Genomic DNA, 22,501 nt, shown 5'->3' on the forward strand with positions numbered 1-22,501 from the left:
CCCACAACCACCCCGACCCTCCAGGAGACACCCCCACCCCCACACAACTACCCCACCACGGGACTCCCTCACCCTCACCCCCCTGACACGGCAGGCACCTCCCACTACAACGTTCCTCGCCAAACCACCCCCCACCCCCACCCCCCCACCCCCAACCCACCACAACAGCGGATTCCCCATATTCACACAGGACTTCTCCCTTCCTTCCACACCCACCCCCACAGTCCCAACCTCTGGCCAATGTGCATATGCAAGATGGGTTGAATTATGCATGCAGAAAATGGACCGTTCGAACATGGCTGCGTAGAACACACAGGGCGTGTGACCATGAAATGAATCCGCTCTTGCATCCTCACAGCATTTATTTTAGAGCGCCAATAGAAAGAAAATGTGGCCTTTTGTTGTCTGCTTTCTGATTATCAAAATTACTGTACAGTCAGACTTGGGGAGTTGAGTTCTGTGCTGGAAGGCAGGGAACTGCCGGCCATCCATTTCACACTTGAGAAACAGGCAAACACCTCAGATTCCCAGTTGCCTGCCTGATTCAATTTTCAGACTGGCCTTTAAATGAGTGCCCAGCTCTCCTGACTAAAGGAAGAAAGAGCAGGATTTGCATTTATAAAGCACCTTTCACAACCTCACGATATCCCCATGCGCTTTACAGCCAATTTTTAGTGATGTTAGCTGAAGGATGGACATCGACCAGGACACTTCTCAACTGTGGTCTTAGGTGGGGTCAGTGAGACAATGCCAACTTCACACCCATTTGGGGAGAGCAGCATCAACAACAACAACTTGCATTTATATAGCGTATCTGGAGAATTGACAGTGGAATGATTAGAGTTAATGCTGCAGTCTAGATGCACTATAATGTATAGCAATGATGCCTCTTCTAGCTAATACCCAACTGATAATCAATGGAATCATTAACTCTATCGTGTAGGGTTCCGTGTTACAAATTGAACTGTAAATTATATTGATTTGTGTTCAATGTTACAATGACCAGTCAGTCGATTTTGAAACACTAGGGTATTGGTGAAGATTTTTAACTTAGCGACTCAATCTTAAAATTCTTCATCTAGCCAGGCTCTGAGCTCCAGAATTCCTTTATTAGTCCTGGCTGCCTCCCTCATCACCTCTCCCTCCTTTGAGACATTTCTTAAAACCTCCCTCTTTGACCAAACTTTTGGCCACTTGTCCTAATATCTCCTCATGCAGCTCACTGTTAACTTTGTCTGATAGCCCAGCCTATAACTTTTGATTATGCTGTATAAATACAAGTTGTTGTTGTTTTTCTCAAATGGCCATAAAGTTGGCATCATCATTTTTGTGCTACTGCCAAAGACCAATTTTACCTCCTTCATTTTTTTCCCCCAATTTCAGAGCATCCAGGCTCATTTGCATTCATTCTGTTCTGAAGACGCCAATCCCTTGCTGGAGTGTAGATCATGGGAACCAGTTAGTATTTGGCATTTGCTGCCTCACCTGCCCCAAGGTGCCAGTCTTCATAGGTGAGTCCTGATATGTCATTCCACCAGGTCACTCCCAAACACTTCTAACCCGGAAATGGCAGTCAGGGTCCTATTTTTATCATGCGGCCCTGATTCGAATTTTAAAAGAAGCCTGAAATGGCTGAGTACTTTGGATGTCTTTCCAAAATGGCAGCAGCTGCATAGCTGGTGTTCACAAGGTGGTAAAGGTGACCAACCCGATTTTGTGGCCATTAACAGTAGGTGAATGTAATGAAAACCAACCCCAGTTACTCTCCCATGGATGCACAGTTATGATCTGGAATTGGATGCCTGAGGAATAAAAGATGCAAAGCCATATTCCATCATCTTGCGATGCAGTGTACTGAGAGTACCCAATCTGCTGCACTAATATATTGACCTGCTTAAAAGAAAATTAACTTGTTTAATTGAATCTTCTAGTTTCCATTTATTCAGAAAGTCGGCAAGTGTATTTAAAGTTAAATCATCTGCACAAAATCACACCAGGGGAACAGGCAAGGTGTGTGCATGGTTTGGGACAATATGAGTCACTCCCACAGTAGCTCACCAGGTGAGTGTTGGATGTCCTTTACCCTTTAAATAGCAGATTTGTGGACATTAGAGAATGTCTGACCATTAATTGCATTTATTATTGATTCAAAATTCTCAATACTTCATACAGCAGCATATGCAGTCCGACATCTAGAAAACTCACATGTAACAAACTCCCAGGAATCAGGTGTGATTGTCTGTTCAGGCCATTCATTGTACCTCTCCTTGTAAACAGCCAAAGTTCCTAACTGAGCATTTCTTTGTATCTGTCTTTCATACTATTGTAAAATCAAACACTGTAAAGTAGTATAAAGTATATACAGCACAGACACAGGCCAACAGACCCAACTGGTCTATAGCTGCATTTATGCTCCGCAAGAGCCTCCTCCCACCCCTCCTCATCTAACCCCATCAACATAACCTTCTACTCCTTTCTCGTCATGTAGATATTTAGCTTTCCCTTAAATTCATCTCTGTTGTTCACCTCAACTGCTCTGTGTGATAGTGAGCTCTAGACTCTAATCGCTTCCGGAATAAAGTTTCTCCTGAAATCTCTTTCGGATTTATTAGCGACAATCTTGTACTTATAGCCCCTAATTCTGGTCTCACCCACAAGTGGAAATGTCTTTGCTACACCTACCCTGTCAAACCATCTCATAATTATGAAGATCTCTATTAGGTCACTTTTTAGTCTTCACTTTCCTCGAGAGAAGAGTCCCAGCCTGTTCAATCTTTCAATCTGGCATGGATGTTCGAATTGCTGCTGAGTTTCAATGTTATCTTCCTGAACTATGACTTTACTCAGAAATATCACTGTGATTAAAAGGTAGGATCTGCCAGCATTAAATTTAAACCAAATTGAGCCTTCTCATGTGGCTGAGCATAATTCCTCCATTAGCAGTTCTACCTGTGAGCCACATTAAAAACAATGTAAAAATAATCCATGCTCTTACTGAGTCCCCAATTCTGCCCCTTGCTATAAGATCAAGATGGCAAATGATTGACAAGAGAGGCCTTCAAAGTGATTGGGTGAATAAAAGCACAGACATTTTTTTCTGGTTCACTTTCATCTGCTGACCTATGCTGACCCCAGAGGCCAGGGCCATGCTCATTTGCCTGTTCGCTCTACAGATGCATGGCCTGTCCTGGTCCCATGACAGAAACAACTTAAGATGAGGTTCAAACACTTGCTCAAGGTAACAGCTGATATTTTAACCAATATAAATACTATGGCTACATAAGCAGGTCAGAGGCGAGGAATCCTGCAGCAAGTAACTCATTTCCTGACTCCCCAAAGCTTGTCCACCATCCACAAGGCACAAGTCAGGAGTGTGATGGAATACTCTCCAATGGTCTGAATGAGTGCCGCTCCCACAACACTCAAGCTTGACACCATCCAGGACAAAGCAGCCCGCTTGATTGGCATCCCTTCCACAAACATTCACTCCCTCCATCACCGACGCACAGTAGCATCAGTGTGTACCATCTACAAGATGCACTGCAGAAACTCACCAAGGCTCCTTAGGCAGCACCTTCCAAACCCATGGCCACTACCATCTAGAAGAACAAGGGCAGCAGATACATAGGAACACCACCACCTGGAAGCCACCAAGCCACCTCCAAGCCACTCACCATCCTGACTTGGAAATATATTGACATTCACTCACTGTCGCTGGGTCAAAATTCTGGAATTCCCTTCCTAACAGCACTGTGGGTGTACCTACACCACAGGGGCTGCAGCAGTTCAAGAAGGCTGTTCACCACCACCTGCTTAAGGGCAATAAATTCTGGCCTAGCCAGTGACACCCACATCCCATAAATAAATTTTAAAAATAAATAAAAATAATTTCAATGAGTTCCCTTTCTAATTTCTCTCAGGCTTTAAAAATTTCATGGAAAAATGAATTGTCACTTGGTCTAGCTTGCGCAACAGCAATGTGCTTGCTGCCAGAATTTGAATCCCTCACTCACCTTGGATATAATTACTCTTGAAATTCCGATAGGAACAGCTGTGAGTAATTACCCAGCCGGCAATTATTCCCAATTCCAAGTGATTACCTGTTCAATTGAAGGTCAGTGGACAACGTAAGCCTGTGCCAGTCAGTCAGACAGTGCGCAAAGTCACAGAGAGAGGGCAAGACTTTAAGCAGCAGGGGCAAGGGGAATGAAACAGACTGAGGAAAGCTGGGTAGAGGTGTACAATGGGCACATAATACGCCAGCACCGTTTTTCACCCTGCTGAAAGTGTGAATTTTGCCAGCAGATGTGAGATTGTGGGCTGAAAGCAAGGGGTTTTCTGATAGGCCCGCCCAACAGAATTTTCACCCCAGGTTGAGTACTTCACCGGGAAATGGCAATTTTAACTTGGTAAATCGCATGAAATGGGTGATATTGGATCAGGTGTCTGTTAAACATCTCTCCTGATTTCTATGTGTAATGAGAAATTAATTGGACCATTTTACCTTATCACTCAAAGTTAGAATTACTGTACCCACAACATGACTTAGAGTCATAGAATCACACAACACAGAAGGAGGCCAATCAGCCCACCAAATCAGTGCCAGCTCTTTGAAAGAGCCATTCGTTAGTCCCAATTTCCCTGCTCTTTCCCCATTACCCTGCACATTTTCTCCTTCAAGTATTTGTCTAACTGCCTTTTGAAATTTACTATTTGAATCTGTTTCCATGACCCTTTCTGGCAGTATATACCAGATCAGAAAAACTCACTGTGGGAGAAGAAGCCTCCTCATCTTGCCTGTGGTTCTTTGTCAATTATTTAAAATCTGTGTCTTCTAATTACCGACCCTCCTGCCAGCGGAAACAATTTCTCCCTATCTAGTGCAATTGGTTCAAGAGTTCTGAGTTCATTGGGGGAAGTGGAGGTAACTGGGAGACTGGAGTGAATCCTGCATTACGAAACTGTGAGAGTTGTCCAATTCTTTCACGATCCTACATGACTGAGCGCTTCTATGCCAGTTATAAAGGATGACATAAATGATGACAGACGTTCCCAATATATGATTGTAAAAAAGTCGGGGCTTGGTCCCTAACTCTCGCTGGGCAGCTGAAAGAAGGGTGGGAAATGTTGCTTCATCACAAAGACCCTCCAACACAAAGTGAGTGCAACAAGAGCAAATTACTGCAGGTACTGGCTATCTGAAATCCAAACTGAACTCGCTGGAAACACTCAGCAGGTCACGTAGCATCTGTGGAGAAAGAAAAACAGTGTTAACGCTTGGTGACCTTTCAAGACCTGACCTGAAATGTTAAGTCTGTTTCTTGCTCCATAGGTACTGCCTGACCTACTGAGTGTTTCCAGCATTTTCTGTTTTGATTACAGAGCAACAGCACACTGGCTAAGTAGCAATACACAGAGATCACATTCTCTAAACAGACATATGGGCAATAAAAATAAGTGTCTGAACCTCATCAGAATCCTCAGAACACACTCCTCCCACATGGCTTCAATACTTCTTTCAGAATGCACTGCCTTAAATCTACCCCAGGATGCTTAATTAGTTTGTTAATGGCCTGACGTCTGATAGATATGTTTTGCAGTAACAGTTTACCAAACAGATTTAAATAATTAACTGTAAATCACTTCATTAAATGGTTTTAGTGCAAACTGTTATAGTGGAGAAGATTAGCACCAACTGTCACCAGAAGAGAGTTCTTCTGCTGCCACTCTGAATATCTCAAGATCATTTATCCTGAAACACATCAAAACTGTGGAATCTCATAGCACTACAAACCTACAACACAGGTTTAAATAAAAAACTGCTGCTTTCAGGAAGGAAGTCAAACTAGAAATCTGAAGTAAAATCTGAAGTTTGAAGGTGGGCTAACATTTCAGAGAGAGCAGGAACTCCACTGCAAAGCCTGCTGCCTTTGCCCTTTCATGTCTGCTGTATATTCCCAGCACTTTTCTGTCTGCCACTTGAATCAGTACTCGATTCTTCCCCTTGGACGCTGAATCTGCTCTGCATTTGTGTTTTTTTATCACAGTCTTCATATGGTCAGCTGGCTGTGCCTGCTCTTGTCTGTAGCCACAGTTAAGCCACATGTGTTACTCTGCCAGTGTGGAACAAGGTCACCTGGCCATTGGCCATGTTAGCAGTGTGCCAGTGTCCTGGTGGTACCTTACCCGCAGGAAGGAGAGGTCCCTGTTTCGATCGATGTTTGTGATCTCCAGGTTGCCCATGACAACTTCGCAATTTTCATAGTTCTTGCGGAGTGCTCGGTACTGCTGCTCCAGGTCAGAGAGGGTGCTGAGCTTGTTCTCTGTGCCAGCACATACTGTAATGATATAAAACACAAGAGAAGGAGAATTAATGATTCATCGGCAAAACATTTTAGCAGATGATTTGTTTCCAATCTGTTGATTATCACTGCAAAATTAAGCTATTGATTTCTTTTAGAACACGTAAAGAAATGAATTGATGCTCTAACCTCACACGTACAAAGTTGACTCTGTACTTAAATGTACGGTGCTATCAATCCAATAATCTCTTAACCATAAAATGAGCTGACAATCACAGCATCCGTTTCTGAACTGCGTAAAATTGAGCAATTTCACACAAACCAACATGACTGTGCATCTAAAAATGAGTTCAGCTGATTCTAACATTGTGATTTGAGGTTGTTCACCAGCTCTGGTTTTATGGCATTGTGAAATGGCGTAGTGGCAATAAGGAAATTAAACTCCCTTTAAGCAAATAGCAGGATCCAAAATATTGGTGATTTCATTGAAAGGAAACAGGATCACAGGGCTCAGACACAGCAATAATAACCTGACAAAAGACAGTCTGGTGGCGAGTGGCAGCAACATTACCTCTGGGCCAGAAACTTTGGGTTCAAGTCCCACTTCAGGACTTGATGGCCACAGATGATGTATTCATAACATGGCCAAGCAAGTTGATTGTCAGCCTGTAAATCCTTCCAATATGCCTGATACCATGTGGCAAGACCAGGAGAGTTTCCTGGTCAGCCATATTTCAAAAGGCAAACAGGCTTTGAGAAATTACTGAGCCCCACCATACAAGGGTGACTTCTGACCACCTGAGGCTAGATATATAATTTATTTGTTGACTGGTTGTTTGTTGTCTACAAATAAAAATGTTTTTGTCAGGAAAGCATGAATGCCTTTTGGATAATGCACTTGGCGTTTGGGAATTTTGGCCAGGAAGGTATCAGCTGCATCTCAATAGCTCAATGTTCCATGACCCATCCAGCCCGTAGTGACACAATTAAAGTGTGCCCTTGTCTGTATGGCCCAGTAGCATGTTGGTTCGTAATCCAGAGTTCAAATTCCATCTCGGCATCTTGGGAATTTAATTAAATAAATATGGAATTAAAAAGCTACAATGAAATTTACCACGTTGCTGTGAAAACTCAACTAGTTCACTAATGTCCTTTAGGGGTGAAAATCTGCCATCTTATCTAGTCTGACCTATATGTAGCTCCAGACCTGCAACAATATGGCCAACTCTTAATTGTCCTCTGAAATGCCTTTGCGAGCGACACCCATATCCTGTGAATGAACAACATGTTATGCCACCGAGGGCTGGGAGGAAAAGAAGATGGTGGATTCTGTTGGATGGGCCCCTAAACAGACTGTCAAAGTCATTTGATAGAACTCCTCACCACTTTCAAACAAGCACCAGGACTAGGTTGGCTGATGGTAAGTGTTGTGTTGTTATAATGGGCAGAATTTTCTGCCTGTCGGGCAGGTGGTGCAGGAGCGGGTGCGGACCTGATTGGTGCCCCCAATTGGGTCCACGCCGCCATTTTACATGGGCAGGCCAATTAAGGTCCGCCCAGCGTGACGTGCACCTGGTAGCGCTGCGCACTCCCTGTGCAGGCAGGGTGGCGTTGCCTGAGTTGGGAGGTGCCTCAGGGAGATTAGTTTTAAGTCCAAAAAGTTTAATAAAGTGGTGAGAAAATTTTTATGACACGTCCCCTCATGTAAAGCCGTCACTTGAGTTGGGACATGTGCATTAATTTCAATAAAAATTTTTGTCAAAATTTAAAATCATTCATGAAACTTCATCCCGCCCATGGTTGAGATTCCATGAAAAATGTGAAGGCCACCTGGGCTCTTCACCTGCCCACCAACGTTAAGGTTGGACGAACATCTCCGTTAATTATTTCAATTGAGAGGTAAATGGCCTTAATAGGCCTTTGACAGTTCAGCCCAAACTGAAAGCCTGAATAACGCACGCCTGACGTCTCCACGTGTCATTTTATGCCTCGGCAAGCGGGACCCGCCCCTGCTTGCCATGCCGAAGATTCAGCCCAATGATATAAAAGAACGAATCACTCATAAGGGATTGGGTAAAACACATTGTGGGTTCATGTATTTAGAATAGGCACATGAGACCAGTGCCCATCTCCTTGTAAGAAAGGTCTGAAGAAAGATACAGAGATTTTTGTTGAGATCCATCCTGAGCCGCTCCATGACATTCGACTTTGTCCTCTAACGGCTGCTCCCAGCGATAAACTTCAGCTGCTGCTTGAGGACCATCAGCTTTGTGAAAGACACTCTTTGATCTGCCTGGAACCTGGTCTTCCAATGCAAAGAGGTGTCGATAACTGAGTGTTGCAGCCAGGTACATCCAAGGACCAGGACTCACTGAATCGTGGGGCAGCCGTTGCAAAGATTCAATGGGGAAAGGCCACTGTCTAAGGCCTTCTCACCATGATATATTGAGAATCTAAAAGCCATGTAAAAACCCTCGGGCTGTATGTTTGGCATGAAATGTATATTGTAAATATAAGCTGTCATTGTAAGTGTAGTCAGACACCTCAGGGTGCCAAGTACTGTATTTAAAGAAACTGATCAGTTTTGCACTTGATATAATGTCAACCTTGAACCATTTTGTAATGTACTTTTATATATTTTATGAATATTTCTGGGAAAAATGAATAAAGAAAAAATTACTCTCTAAGCTCAGACAGCATCAATTGCCCTTCCCTACTTTTACACAGAACATGGGACTGGAAACATCACAGGTACAGGTGGCAAGATGACATCAGTTGAGTCAACAGCCACGCAGCTTTCATGATGCCAGCCCACAAATCACCAGATTGAATGAAATAAAGTGTGGATTGTTACACCAGTACCATAACCATTAGGCTTGCATAGGCGCCGGGCATGTTAACACAGCTCGCCTTGCACTGTTGGGATTCAGTGATATCATTAAGGCTTACTGTTTAATTGAAAATATTTACTTAAAGAAAGAATTTATGTTTTATACTGGTGGCAGTCATTTTAGCCTAACCCGCAAAACAAGAAGCTGACAGGATTGGACCTAAATGGAATTTACCGCACAGGGACAGGTCATTCAACCCTATGCTGGGGTTTATGTTCCACATGACACTTCTCCCCCACTCCATTTCATCTTACTTTATCAATATTCCTCTTCCAATCCTGTCTCACTTGTGTACTGAGCCAGTTTCCCCTTAAATGTGTCTATGCTATCACCTCAATTGCTCCCAAACGGCAGAAAGTTCCACACCGGAATCACTCTCTGAATAAAGAAGCTTCTCCTGAATTCCTAATTTCATTTATTAGTAACTATCTCATACTTATGGTTCCTAGTTTTGATCTTTCCAATATCTTCGCTACATCTATTTTATTGAACCTCCTTCAGGATTTTAAAGATTTCAATTAGGTCACCTTCCAATTTTAACAGAAAGTAATATCGGGACGACATATACAGCTCACCTGATTCTATCCATTTCCCATTGGCCGGGTTGTGTTTGAATAATACCCAGTCTCTAAGTTATGAGTAATAACCTGTTCAAAAAACATATTCTCTCAAAATGATGCTGTGAAACGGTCGCAGGCAACAAAATAGAGTTTCACTGTGCAGTCTTAATAACAAACACCTCTATCATCCATATAAAAAATTCCTAAGTTCAGTATCTGAGCAAAGGGTGGTACTTTCTTTAATATAGCAAGCTGGTGAAACATGTTTGGTACTGATTTTGTACCATGTAGTTTCAGCATTTATAATGTTACGCTTAAATATTGAATAGGTACAACTGTGAATATATACTGAATATTGATCAGCTCCTAGGGCCAGAATCAGCGTCCCAATTAATTTTCACTTCCACGATTTACAGCTGTTGTTTTATTAAAATCTGTCAATCCTGAGCGCAGCTTACAGCACCTACTGGAGCTTGCTTCACACCTAGTACAATCTGCATATCACAATCTGCACACCTTTATTACAGAGATGCACAGTCAGGGATGAACAGGCACTCTTGTGAAAGCTGTGTGCCAACCAGGGCACAGACTTGGTAGAGAGACAGATGGGCTATTTTCTCAATGGAGAAGTTAGCATTCCATATGTGCAGGTAGTAGTTTGGCAGCAGGTGGGTGAGGATTCAGGAGCACAGCAGCTCTGAAAGGGGTGGCTGCTTCATTTGCAGTAGACTGATTGTTGTGGTTGACTGCCCTTGAGATGATGTCCATCTGCCCAGGATCAACTGCTCTCTTCAACAAGGGTAATCTGAATATACATCTGGAGGTGGGGCAGCAAAACAAGGTGACAATTTTGGGGGTTAGCCTGTCGGGTGGAGGGTCTTTAAACTGAACCAATGTGTATCAAGTACAGCAAGATGTGGGCAACCAAGCATTTAGTTTGCCATATCCACTAGTCATGGAAGTGAATGAGGATGAAGTTCTCTGGACTGAGGAAGAGTGCCAAGGTATAGTTGACTAAAGTGCAGCTACAGAAATAAATGGCATACCTGTGCCATGTATCCATCAAGTACTGAGCCCACATACCATGCCTCACCAGCAATATTAAATCTGGAAAGCATCATTACATAGAATTTACGGCACAGAAACAGACCCATGTTACTGCTCCATCAGAGCCTCATTCTACCCGAATTCATCACATCCTATCAGTCTATTTTTCTGTTCCTTTCCCCCTCAATTACTTACCTTACATAACTTACATTTAACCACACCTATGCTATTCAATTCAATGACTCCATGTGGTAGTGCATTCCACATTCTAACCAGATCGGCCACATTGATATTGTAGCTCAGCTGCCCAATATAGCTTCAACTGAAAAATGTAACTAAGAGACAGGTTTTCTTTGCCTTATATAACAGAATCTACTTTGCCACCAAATCTTGGCTCAATTGTAGCACTCTTGCCCCTGATTCAAAAAGTTGAGTTCAAGTCCCACTCCAGAGACTTGAGCACATAATGTAGGCTGATGCTTATGTGCAGTACTGAGGGAATGCGGCGCAGCCAGAGGTGTTGTCTTTCAGATGAGATATTATACCGAGAGTCCCATCCTCCCTCTCAGATTGATGTGAAAGATTCCGCACCGCTATTCCAGAGAAGAACAGGGATATTCTCCCCAAAGTCCTGTTAAATACTGATCCCTCAAAAAACTCATAAGTTGATGATCAGAGTGTTTATTTCACTCTTGTTCATTGGAGCTTACTGCGCACAAATTGACTGCCACATTTCCAACATTGCCCCCAGTGATTACACTGTAGATGAGTGATTAGTGCCTCAATGTTGGCTTGCATGTTGGCTTGGCAAAGGACACTACTGTAGGACCATCTTTCTTGCCACCGGCATTCGGAGGGTATCGCAAAGGCACCACTGGTGGTACATCTTCAGTGTTTTGAGGCGCCAAACAATAAGTTGTCTAAGGCCAGAATTTTCACCAAGTCGGAAGAGCTTCACCCCTACACCAAAATAGCAGTGGAGCCCCAATTCCGGAAGTCCCATCCACAAACCCGGCACCCTCTATTTTCGTTGGCCGGGCTTGGGGGGGGCTTGGGGGGATGGAGGCAGGAGATATTTCACACATTTAAAAATGCGGCTGCCTTGACTCAGAAGCAAATTTTTGTCAACTTAGTTTCTGAAAAACGATTCATGGACTTTGAAGAAAAGTTCTAAACTTCCTGGAGTTCTTTGGAAAGATCAGGGACCCTTTTAGGTTCAGGTACCCCTCTGGGATTGTTAACAGCAGACATCAATGTGCATAAAAGGTAGATAAGCTCTGTGGAACTGTCAAGTCATTCAAATCTCTTGAACTTTAAATTTTGTAAAAAGAACAACCTGCTGTAACTGTCAGTTGAAAACAAAATGGTGCTGCAAATTCAATAGATGTTTGTTGACATAAGCCTGAGAGCTATTATTCTAGGACTAGTGTTGCTTGACTGCTTCCATAACCTATTATTATCAAAGTGGGGGGTCTGTAAGTTCACAGTTTGCTTGATAGCTACAAGTGATTATAAAAGTATTAACTCTCTTTGATATGGGGCTATGAATATGAATGCTTGTAGTCATTTGGTAGTAAGAGCTTGAGTATTGCTGAAAAAAGAAGACATTTTTTGTCTAAGCTTTTTGTCTTGCGCTCATCTGGACAATTCGCAAAAAAATGCCAAAGTCAGGGTAAACAACAAATTTATATTGTATGAGAAGAGAGTGCTAATTGATTGGCAAGTGGACTCTGATTGGTAGAGGCATTACCACGGAGAATGCACCAGTTGATGACTGACAGTTAACTGCCAAGCATTGTTTGAAACTTAAACAAGGCAGATTGACTCTGATTGGTCAAGACATTGCCCTGAAGAATGAACTGTCACTTTTTTGGGGTGTTTAGCTGAAACAGGTGCAATGTGTATACATGTTCTTTCTGTTTGCAAAGAACAGGGTCCTGTGTATTAATATATGTAGCTTCCTGTACATACAAATGCATCACACTGCGTGCGTGACTGACAATTTTAAATTGGTTGTCAGTGTAATTCTTAGCACACTGCAGATTATTTACCAAATGTTGTCCAATCACAGAATCAGGTCTGATGTTGGACACTATGTTTTGAATTCTCCAATAACAGTCTTTGGGACATACAGCCTGCACATCTGGCATCATACTGGCACTGAAAGACTGGTCGATTGTATCAAATAGCACGTCTCTTCCACTGTTCACAACAGGCAAGATACAGCTGTACCCAACCAGCCCATGTTTGCAAAACTCAGAACAGTGTCCAACATTAGATGTGATTCCACGATTAGACAACATTTACTGGAAGTTGGATCCCCCAGCATAGCAGGATTCTCCGCTTCCCAGCGCCAATTCAACAGCCCCACTTCCCCAACACCCCCCCACCACCCACCCCCCCCGCCCTCCCCCTACCCCCTGCCCCCCGCAACCGGCCTCCTCTGACATAGCTGACCTTGTAAGGGGTGAGCTTGGCTCCACTCCTTACAAGGTCAAATTGCAAATCTTAAGTGAAGTCAGGGCCCTGATGCATCCTGGTTCCGGTCTTGGTTTTGTTATGATCCCCAGCTGAGATTACTACTGGACAAGCCTGATCCCAGGGTGAAACCCTACTTAATAGATCCGAACTTCTATTTGTTTGTTTAGGTACATGAAGAGGAACTACTGAAGAGAGTCACCGGAATCAGCTAATAAACTTTTAACAAAAGCATAAAACATTTATTAAGCAAGAAAAGATGAATATTACAATACTACTTCACCCACAACTATACGTTTGCAGATATATACAGATTTGTATGGATGACACAAGTTACAAGAGCTATCTTATACTCGAATGTTCACAGAAAATACACAGTCCATGTAAACCAATTGCAACCTGTGGTCAAACACACCATAGTCTGAAACCAAGCGACAGATGCCCCCTCAACCAGATGTTATGGATCTCACCTCAACTCATGCCGGACGCATGTCCCACCATAAGCCAACAAGTCTCAGTGAAATCTATCTTTCACATGAGGGTTTCCAATCTCTACTCTCTAAGAACTCGCTTTGAAATCTTCTCCCAAACCAACGCTTTCTCTCAGACACCTTCTGCAAGGGTTCACTTCCAGGTTCTCGAACTCTCCTTCTGATTTTCGTCTTCCCTGGGTCACCATGTGCATTCAAGCTGTCTTCCAACCATTCTTCCTCACTGACTCAGCTGTCAACAGTACCACTGCTTATCATGCCCATAGCAAAGAGTTATAGACCTTCAGTTGTCTCTTTGGACCTTCTGGCCTCTTGCAAGCTGTTCTCAATTTAAACTTGCTTTCTGCAGCTTTTGTTTCCTTAAATCTGAAGCTTGGAGCCTTTCTCTCAGCCCCTCACTCTTAACTTCACTTAACAGGACCTTTTCCAGGTTTCTGTCCTTCCCTTTGACCAGAAAGTCTTCTTGGACTTTTTCCTGTTCCACTCCTCCAGATTTTAGGGTCTTTTCTTTAGCTTGGGTCTGGCTATCTGTCCCCTTTGCTCCAGTCTCTCCTGGCAGCTGTCTTCAAAGCCAACTGAACTCAAACAGCTTCCAAATCAAACTGCTATTTCTAGTTTCTTCTGGTGTGTCTGTGGGAGGAATCTGCCTCCCTGGACCACTGTTGCTAGACAACAGCCCAGTTTCTCTACTCTTGTTTGTTTAACTTAGCTGCAACAGTCATAAAACTCTCATTAGAAATGCAGGCATCTTTTAAAGTGAAACTAAAACTCAACTTGACCTTTCTTAACACACAAATACAGAAATATAAATCAAACTTAAACTTTAAAGCTATAACTCATTCCTAACATCTACAAATACAAATATAACTTACTTGAACTATCTCTATTCCCTAACAGTCTGAGTTGCTTCTGCTGCACTTCTGCCATTGTTATGGTGGAATGAGACAGGAAATATGGGCCCTAGAAGTTATGTCTCCTTTTTTCTGTTTCTATTGCAGGCCATTAGTAAGAGCATTGCAAATAAATGTCAGGCAAGTCAGGTCAGCATTCGCCTCGTATGATTAATGAAAATGAGCCAGTTCAACTCAGTAAAACCAGGGTCCAAGGCCTTGCTCATGTACTGCCTCACCGAACAGAAGAGAGTGAATTAATCATGGTTTTAGTCACACATGGCTTGTTGTTTATTCCATAAATAATACATCAGAACTGCAAATGCTAGTCAGAGTATTAATGTGCAATATCAGTGGCATGTTGGATTAATTGCAAACTCGTGATAGGAATGATTCATAAAGAAGGAATAACTGCGTTTACATAGCAACCTAATAACACCAAGGAAATGTCTTGAAGCATTTTGCATGCACGATGCATTATTGTTGATGTGTAGTGGTTGTTATGTAGCTAATGTGCATCAACAATATCTCATAAACAGCAACACAATAAATGACCTGCTAATCTAATATGCAACACATACATCAATTCCTGCTTTAAAGTTTCTCCAAGTTCTTTTCTCATATTGTTCATTTTCTCCCTTTCACAACTTCTCAGGGCACTCACCTTTAATGCTAACTGAGAAACCATTCATTCCCTCCTTATCAACTCATAATAATAGGTTTCTGGAACACATTTAATGGTTTGGGTATAAATCTCTCTTCAAGCTCCACAATGTGTTGTGATCCTTGAATACTGAGCTCCCTTACAGCATCTGAAGGCACTACTTTAAGTGACAGTCTGACTCGAACTGGCAGGATACTGCTGCTGTAAAACACCCCTCCCTCCAAAACCTTTGACCAGAGTTGACAGGGAAGTGGTGATGTACACCTCACTCACCACACATCCCTCAACTCCCTGATCAGAGCTGATAGAGCATTGGGGCTGTACAATGCTCCCTTCTGCTGATCAGCAGGCATTTGGGACTCCCAGAAGTCATGTGTTGAGCTACAAGTGTAGGTTCAGAGTTCAAAGTCAAAAATACATCAAAACATGGTTAATCTGTTGAAGGTGCTGTCTAAATGCCAGTTGTTGTGGAGCTCTGGAAATCCACCCCCGCAAACCTCTCCATCTCTCCCTGTAAGACACTCATGGACTTTTGGCTTATTACCACATTAATTACCAAGAAGGACCAGAGACACTCCTTCCCTCCCCACATTAGAGAGAGACATTGGGTTGTATAGCTTGAGGTTGTATAGGTTGTATAGCCACTCCACATTAAGCATGGCAGGTCTCCAAGGACTACCACAGCTGGTACAGGGATTGGACCCGTTCAGTTAGTATCATTTTATGCCACGTTCTAGCCAACTGAGCTAATCAACCCCCTTAAAACTTAACCTATTTGACCAAATACTGTCCCAATATCTTCTTAAGTGGCTCAGTATCTGATAACGCTCCACTAAAGCACTTTATGAATGTTTTATCACATTAAAGGTACTATATAAATACAAGCTGGTGCTGCTGTTGTTATTCTGGATTGAACGCTATAAACGGGTTGGGGAGGGGTGAGATTAAAGGCTTCCTGAAACTCACGACTGCTAATTTTCTTTACTTATTTGCATTTCTCCCTCCATTCACTCAATCACTGATATACACACAGACATATGCTGCTCAGGGCCCTGGGGCTATAGTCTCATTAAGCAACATGCAATCTCTTACTATGTAGACTCTGCTTAAAGGAATCACTTGCTGCCAGCACTCTAACATATGGTCCCTTTACTATTTGCATTGGAACCCAGAGGCTAAAGTCCGCCATGTCCTCAAGTCCTATCAGCAGGCGGCCCCTTTATTTCAGCAGTGGCAAGCATCAAATCATATTCTCCTGCTGAATTACTGAGCACGAGTAAGGACTGCAGAGGCCAGTGGTTCACACCTCAATGGACCGACATGTAAGCGAAGTCAGCCATTTCGGCTCCTCCTTGTAGGGGTCCACCTGGGAGTATGATAAGCATTCCGCAATGCCTGGAAGCAACTGCGCAGGATTCCAACACCACATCTCTGCACCGGTGCGTGGCTACTTAACTGAAGCCCAGATGATTACAGAGTGCTCGACAACAACTGAGGCAACTACTTTTGCAGGAAAGAAAACTGATCACAGTACAGCGCTGCAAAATTCTTACTTGCCCCTCATCATGAGTAACTTTGCTGAATTTTGCTTCAGCAAGGGGTGAGTGATGCAAGTGGGGTGCACAGTGTAGAGGTATTTGATAATCTACTCTCTGCATCACTGAAGCAGCAAAGCCACGCAGGAGAGTGTAAAAATGCCATTAGCCAACTCGATCAAGTACCAAGGCTACAAAATGTCTGCTGATAATGTCTAACGGTGCAGTGGCCACACTGCCCTGCCATACAATGCAATTCATTAAAACCCTGAATTAGCTCAAGTGTTATTTAACATTTAACGATTGATAGCTGAATTGCTGAATCCTGTGAAATTTGTGTTTCAATAATCTTAAAAAATAACGTGATTCACCACAGCTGGAAGGTAATCATAATTGGCACCAAGTCCTTCTTTGTTATAAATTAGCTCTGTATGCATTATTAATCTGGGCAAATGAGGCCAATTTTATTTTTCCCAGATAGCTACAGTACTTCAATAATTAGTTTTGATATCAGTGCGCTTTTAAAAATCAGGCACAGTGCTGTTATCACTATTTCTGAAGACTCCATTTTAAAAACCATGTATTAGCCACTTCAAAAGGAAAGGAAGATTGGGATTTTGCCGCTCCTTTCACAACCTGCTGGATGCCCACATTTCCACTGCAAGGAGACCTGCAAGCGAGATGTGAATATGACAGACATTGACAACGACAACTGGGAGATGTTTGTTGATGGCTGACACCTCTGGTGGCTGACTGTGCGGAGGGGCATCAGAAAAACTGAAGAGATACGGAAAGTTCAGCTGGCTGAGAAAAGGGCCCAGAGAAAACAGAAGCCAGCGAACCCTGCACCTGCTTAGGCACAGCCTTCACCTGCAGCAAGTGCAGCAGAGACCCCCTGGGCCACAGCAGACGAGGTTTAACACAGAGTTCACCACCAAGGCATTATCTCACGAGACAGAAGACTGCCAGGGAAAAGAAATTCACAGCCTCGGGACATCAAAAGTGCTTTACAGCCAATGATACTAGATAGCTTCAATGTCTCATCTGAAAGATAGCAGTCAACAGTGCAGCACTCCTTCAGTACTGAATTGGAAACATCAACCTGGGTTTTGTTTCAAGTCTCTGGAGTGGAACTTAAACCCACAACCCTCAGGCTCAGAGGTAAGAGTGCTATTGACTGAGCCACAGCTGACGCGAAGCATTTGCAGGAATAACTAGCACTCCATTAACAATGTAATAATGTGATAGCTTACACACACATACACACACACTCAAGCTGAATAAAGTTTCTGAAAGGCTTATTGTTACCCAAAGGCATTGTTCCCCAGACCGTTACAGTATTAGTGCATTCTTCTGCTTTTGAAGTGTCTCCTGCAGTGATCTGAAACCTGATAGAAAATGGCAGGAAAGATTTAGAGCCTAAATTTGTACCCATTTATGGCAACAGCCATCACACAAAAGCTCAACATGCCTGGTTCCCGACACAGCACGAATGAGATAATGTGTTAGGTCACACTTTCTCTTTAATTTCTGCAACCTTGGGTCCAATCCAGCTAAAACAGATGGGCTGAAAATATTCTCACTCCAACAGCTGTCACAGGTTACCAATGAAATGAGGTCTGGCAGTGACCCAGTCTCAATCAAGGTCTAAATGAGCCACTTTTCTCTGGTCGAGGTTGAAACATTGGGCACGAAAAGGGCATCTCACTGTGCACGTCGTTAGTGAGCCATTTCTCTCACCCTTCAGCTTGAAATTATTTTGTGCAATAACTTGCTGGAAGTGCTGAGCTCATAACAATACAGGCAGGGCATCTGCAGGACAACAGGACCGGCAATCTATCTCCATAGCCAGGGAAGACTGAGAAAGAAACTGAGGGAGGACAGAAAAGGACCAATGTGGGAAATGTGGGGGCAGGGTGGTTCGAGATGGAAGGTTATGTGATGTTGAGAAGCTGCACCTGTAAATAGTGCTGTGCCACGTTCAGGAGTGACTGAAAGATTTATGCTGGCTTGCCAGAAGTGTGCCAGTTAGGACCAATAACAAGGAACTGCCAGCAATAAACTAACAATCCTGCTTGTAACACTCAACCAGGCATCCCTGTGATTAAAGCAAAGCTCCGTCACTGCTGTGCACCTGGGACCTCTCTGGAAATGATAATGATAAACTTGCCGACTAAGTGTGTGATATTAAATAGGCTTATGAGGAAGGGAAGGCAGGGGCAGCTCGATGATGATAGAAATAGCCCTCATGGGAAATCGAAAGGAGATAGCAGGTCAGTCAAGAAACAGAAAAGAAATCCGTCTATTATTTCATCATCTTCCACTCACAATCCAGCTGACTAAGTCAATTCTTCCAAGCTTAGTTCATCTACCCGAAAAAACCCCACTCTGCCACTTCAGCTTCTGATTTGTATTTGAACGATTCCAGGATCAACTGATTCTTTCCCAAGGTCCCAAAACTATGGACATCCTGTAGCCTCCAACAGGCTGACAAAGATTGGCATCACCTCTTCCCGACTTAACTCACCTGTCCAGTTACTGTTTTCAACTTTGATGGTGTTCTGGCTAATGGGCTTCGGACCTTAGCCAGTCACCTAATTGAAATATAAGTTAGGAGGCAGGCTGTCCCTAGAATGCAATTTAGTGGACGACAGGTAGTGAGCTACAGGTTTCCAATGCTTGGATTGATTGGTGATCATCAACAGCATTTAGGTCAGAATTGTTGCCATGGAGGACGAGCTGTTGCATAGTGTTAAACAATATAGACTTTAATAGTCGCTTGGCAGTATAGTATTGCTTAAAAAAGAGATATGCTGTCAAAGCTTTTCACCTTGCACTCATCAAGACAGATTCACAAGAATACCGAATATTAAAGGGAACAACAATTCCTACTGCAAGAAAATAGGGTGCTGATTTGTTGGCAAATGCACTCTGATTGATAGAGGCATTGCCATGGAGAGTGCACCAGGGAATAGTTAACGGCCAAGCTTTTGCTTAAATTCAAACCAGGTAGGTTGACTTTGATTGGTCTAATAGACTTTCCCCACTCAATCTTTCCCAGAATAAAGCAGGAAATCTCCTTTAGGTATAAAAGGCCAATATCCCATGTGTGGTGAGTTTTGGAACCAATTTAACCCCATTCCAAGTGGAGAGATTCCTATAATGTAAAATTGCTCTTAAATGGACATTATCCTAGAGGACAGGATGTTTAGTGTGTGGACGCTGAGGAGACGGATACCCTTCTCTGAGATAAGAGGTATGCATCTAACTATACACACTCAGTATTGATTATGGCTGCCAACTTTGGAGATTTCACTGCATAATCTCGTGCCTCAATCCGTCTTCCCTCCATGCTCACACCATTGGTCGCCCATACTTGCAAAACATCTCACCTTCCCAAGCCAATCAGAAATCAAGTGGATTCTTCATTACCCAATTGTGTGATTCTTTATTATTGGTCAAGCAGCCTTTCTTTCCTCAATGTCCTATATTTCTTGCTCTCGCCGGGACTTGGAAAAATTTATTAATTTTGCCTCCAATCTCCACCCCTCCATCATTTTCACGTGGTCCTTCTCTGACACTTCCCTTCCCTTCCTTGACCTCTCTGTCTCAATCTCTGGTGAAAGACTGTCCACCAATATCCATTACAAACCCACCAACTCCCACAGCTATCTCGACTACAGCTCCTCACACCCCGCTTCCTGTAAGGACTCCATCCCATTCTCTCAGTTCCTTCGCCTCCGTCGCATCTGTTCCGATGACGCTACATTCAAAAACAGTTCCTCTGACATGTCCTCCTTCTTCCTTAACCGAGGTTTTCCACCCACGGTCGTTGACAGGGCCCTCAACCGTGTCCGGCCCATCTCCCGCGCATCCGCCCTCACGCCTTCTCCTCCCTCCCAGAAATATGAGAGGGTCCCCCTTGTCCTCACTTATCACCCCACCAGCCTCCGCATTCAAAGGATCATCCTCCGCCATTTCCGCCAACTCCAGCATGATGCCACCACCAAACACATCTTCCCTTCACCCCCCTTATCGGCATTCCGTAGGGATCGCTCCCTCCGGGACACCCTGGTCCACTCCTCCATCACTCCCTACTCCTCAACCCCCTCCTATGGCACCACCCCATGCCCACGCAAAAGATGCAACACCTGCCCCTTCACTTCCTCTCTCCTCATCGTCCAAGGACCCAAACACTCCTTTCAAGTGAAGCAGCATTTCACTTGCATTTCCCCCAACTTAGTCTACTGCATTCGTTGCTCCCAATGTGGTCTCCTCTACATTGGAGAGACCAAACGTAAACTGGGCGACCGCTTTGCAGAACACCTGCGGTCTGTCCGCAAGAATGACCCAAACCTCCCTGTCGCTTGCCATTTTAACACTCCACCCTGCTCTCTTGCCCACATGTCTGTCCTTGGCTTGCTGCATTGTTCCAGTGAAGCCCAATGCAAACTGGAGGAACAACACCTCATCTTCCAACTAGGGACTTTACAGCCTTCCGGACTGAATATTGAATTCAACAACTTTAGGTCGTGAGCTCCCTCCCCCATCCCCACCCCCTTTCTGTTTCCCCCTTCCTTTTTTTTTCCAATAAATTATAAAGATTTTCCTTTTCCCACCTATTTCCATTATATAAAAAAAAACCCACTAGAGCTATACCTTGAGTGCCCTACCATCCATTCTTAATTAGCACATTCGTTTAGATAATATCACCAACTTTAACACCTATGTGTTCTATTGTACTATTGTCGTTGACATCTTTTGATGATCTGCTTCTATCACTGCTTATTTGTCCCTACAACCACACCACACCCCTCCACCTCTCTGTCTCTCTATCTCTCCGCCCCCCACACACACACCTTAAACCAGCTTATATTTCAACTCTTTCTTGGACTCAAACTCAAGTTCTGTCGAAGGGTCACGAGGACTCGAAACGTCAACTCTTTTCTTCTCTGCCGATGCTGCCAGACCTGCTGAGTTTTTCCAGGTAATTCTGTTTTTGTCCTATATTTCTATAACTAGTAAACAAAAATATAAATTAAATGAAAAAAAAGCACAAATATTTTTGATGCCCCCTATGAATTTGCTCCAGGAGCTATTCATAGCCATGTCCTGAAGATTGATCTTTAGTTCCTCCAGAGGTATCATGGAGGGTTGCCAACCCTAGTATTGATGCTGACAAGAAATATATAACAGACAAGAATTAAGTTACATCACCAGATTGGCAATATTGTAACAATGTATCCTATGGAACAGATTACAGGAGACTCCAGGGCAATCTTGGAAGGTTGTCTATCATACATCAGCATTAGTGTAAGCATTAAGCACTGTCTATAGAAGTGGGAATAGCAATTCAAAATATTCTATCCTAGCTTCCTAATCTACCAAACATTTGGCTCTATTAACAGCAATTCAGATGGGAAAGCATGATGTAGATTTTTAAGATAAAAAGTAGTCCTTTCAATTAGCTTTTAAATCATATCTGCCTCTTCAAACACAGAAAGCATTGTGCTCTGAACACACAAAACCATCTGGAAATTCAATGCACAATTATGAAGATAAGTTGTGGCATTTAATGCTGATTGTGTACCCAATTATAAATCTGGAAAGTAGTTATTCATACAGATTTTTGACAGCAATAAC

General features: G+C 43.3%; 1 protein-coding gene across 1 annotated transcript in view; it reads right to left on the reverse strand.

The window, feature by feature from the left end:
- The window catches only part of LOC121285134 (receptor tyrosine-protein kinase erbB-4-like), a 1,067,779-nt gene that overhangs the window by 721,564 nt on the left and 323,714 nt on the right, over positions 1–22,501 (reverse strand). The window contains exon 2 of the mRNA XM_041201314.1: positions 6,187–6,338. Within this exon, the coding sequence (XP_041057248.1) occupies positions 6,187–6,338 (152 nt within the window). The remainder of the gene's footprint in view (positions 1–6,186; positions 6,339–22,501) is intronic.

Source organism: Carcharodon carcharias, chromosome 12 (genome assembly GCF_017639515.1).
Source record: "Carcharodon carcharias isolate sCarCar2 chromosome 12, sCarCar2.pri, whole genome shotgun sequence".
Taxonomy (NCBI): Eukaryota; Metazoa; Chordata; class Chondrichthyes; order Lamniformes; family Lamnidae; genus Carcharodon; species Carcharodon carcharias.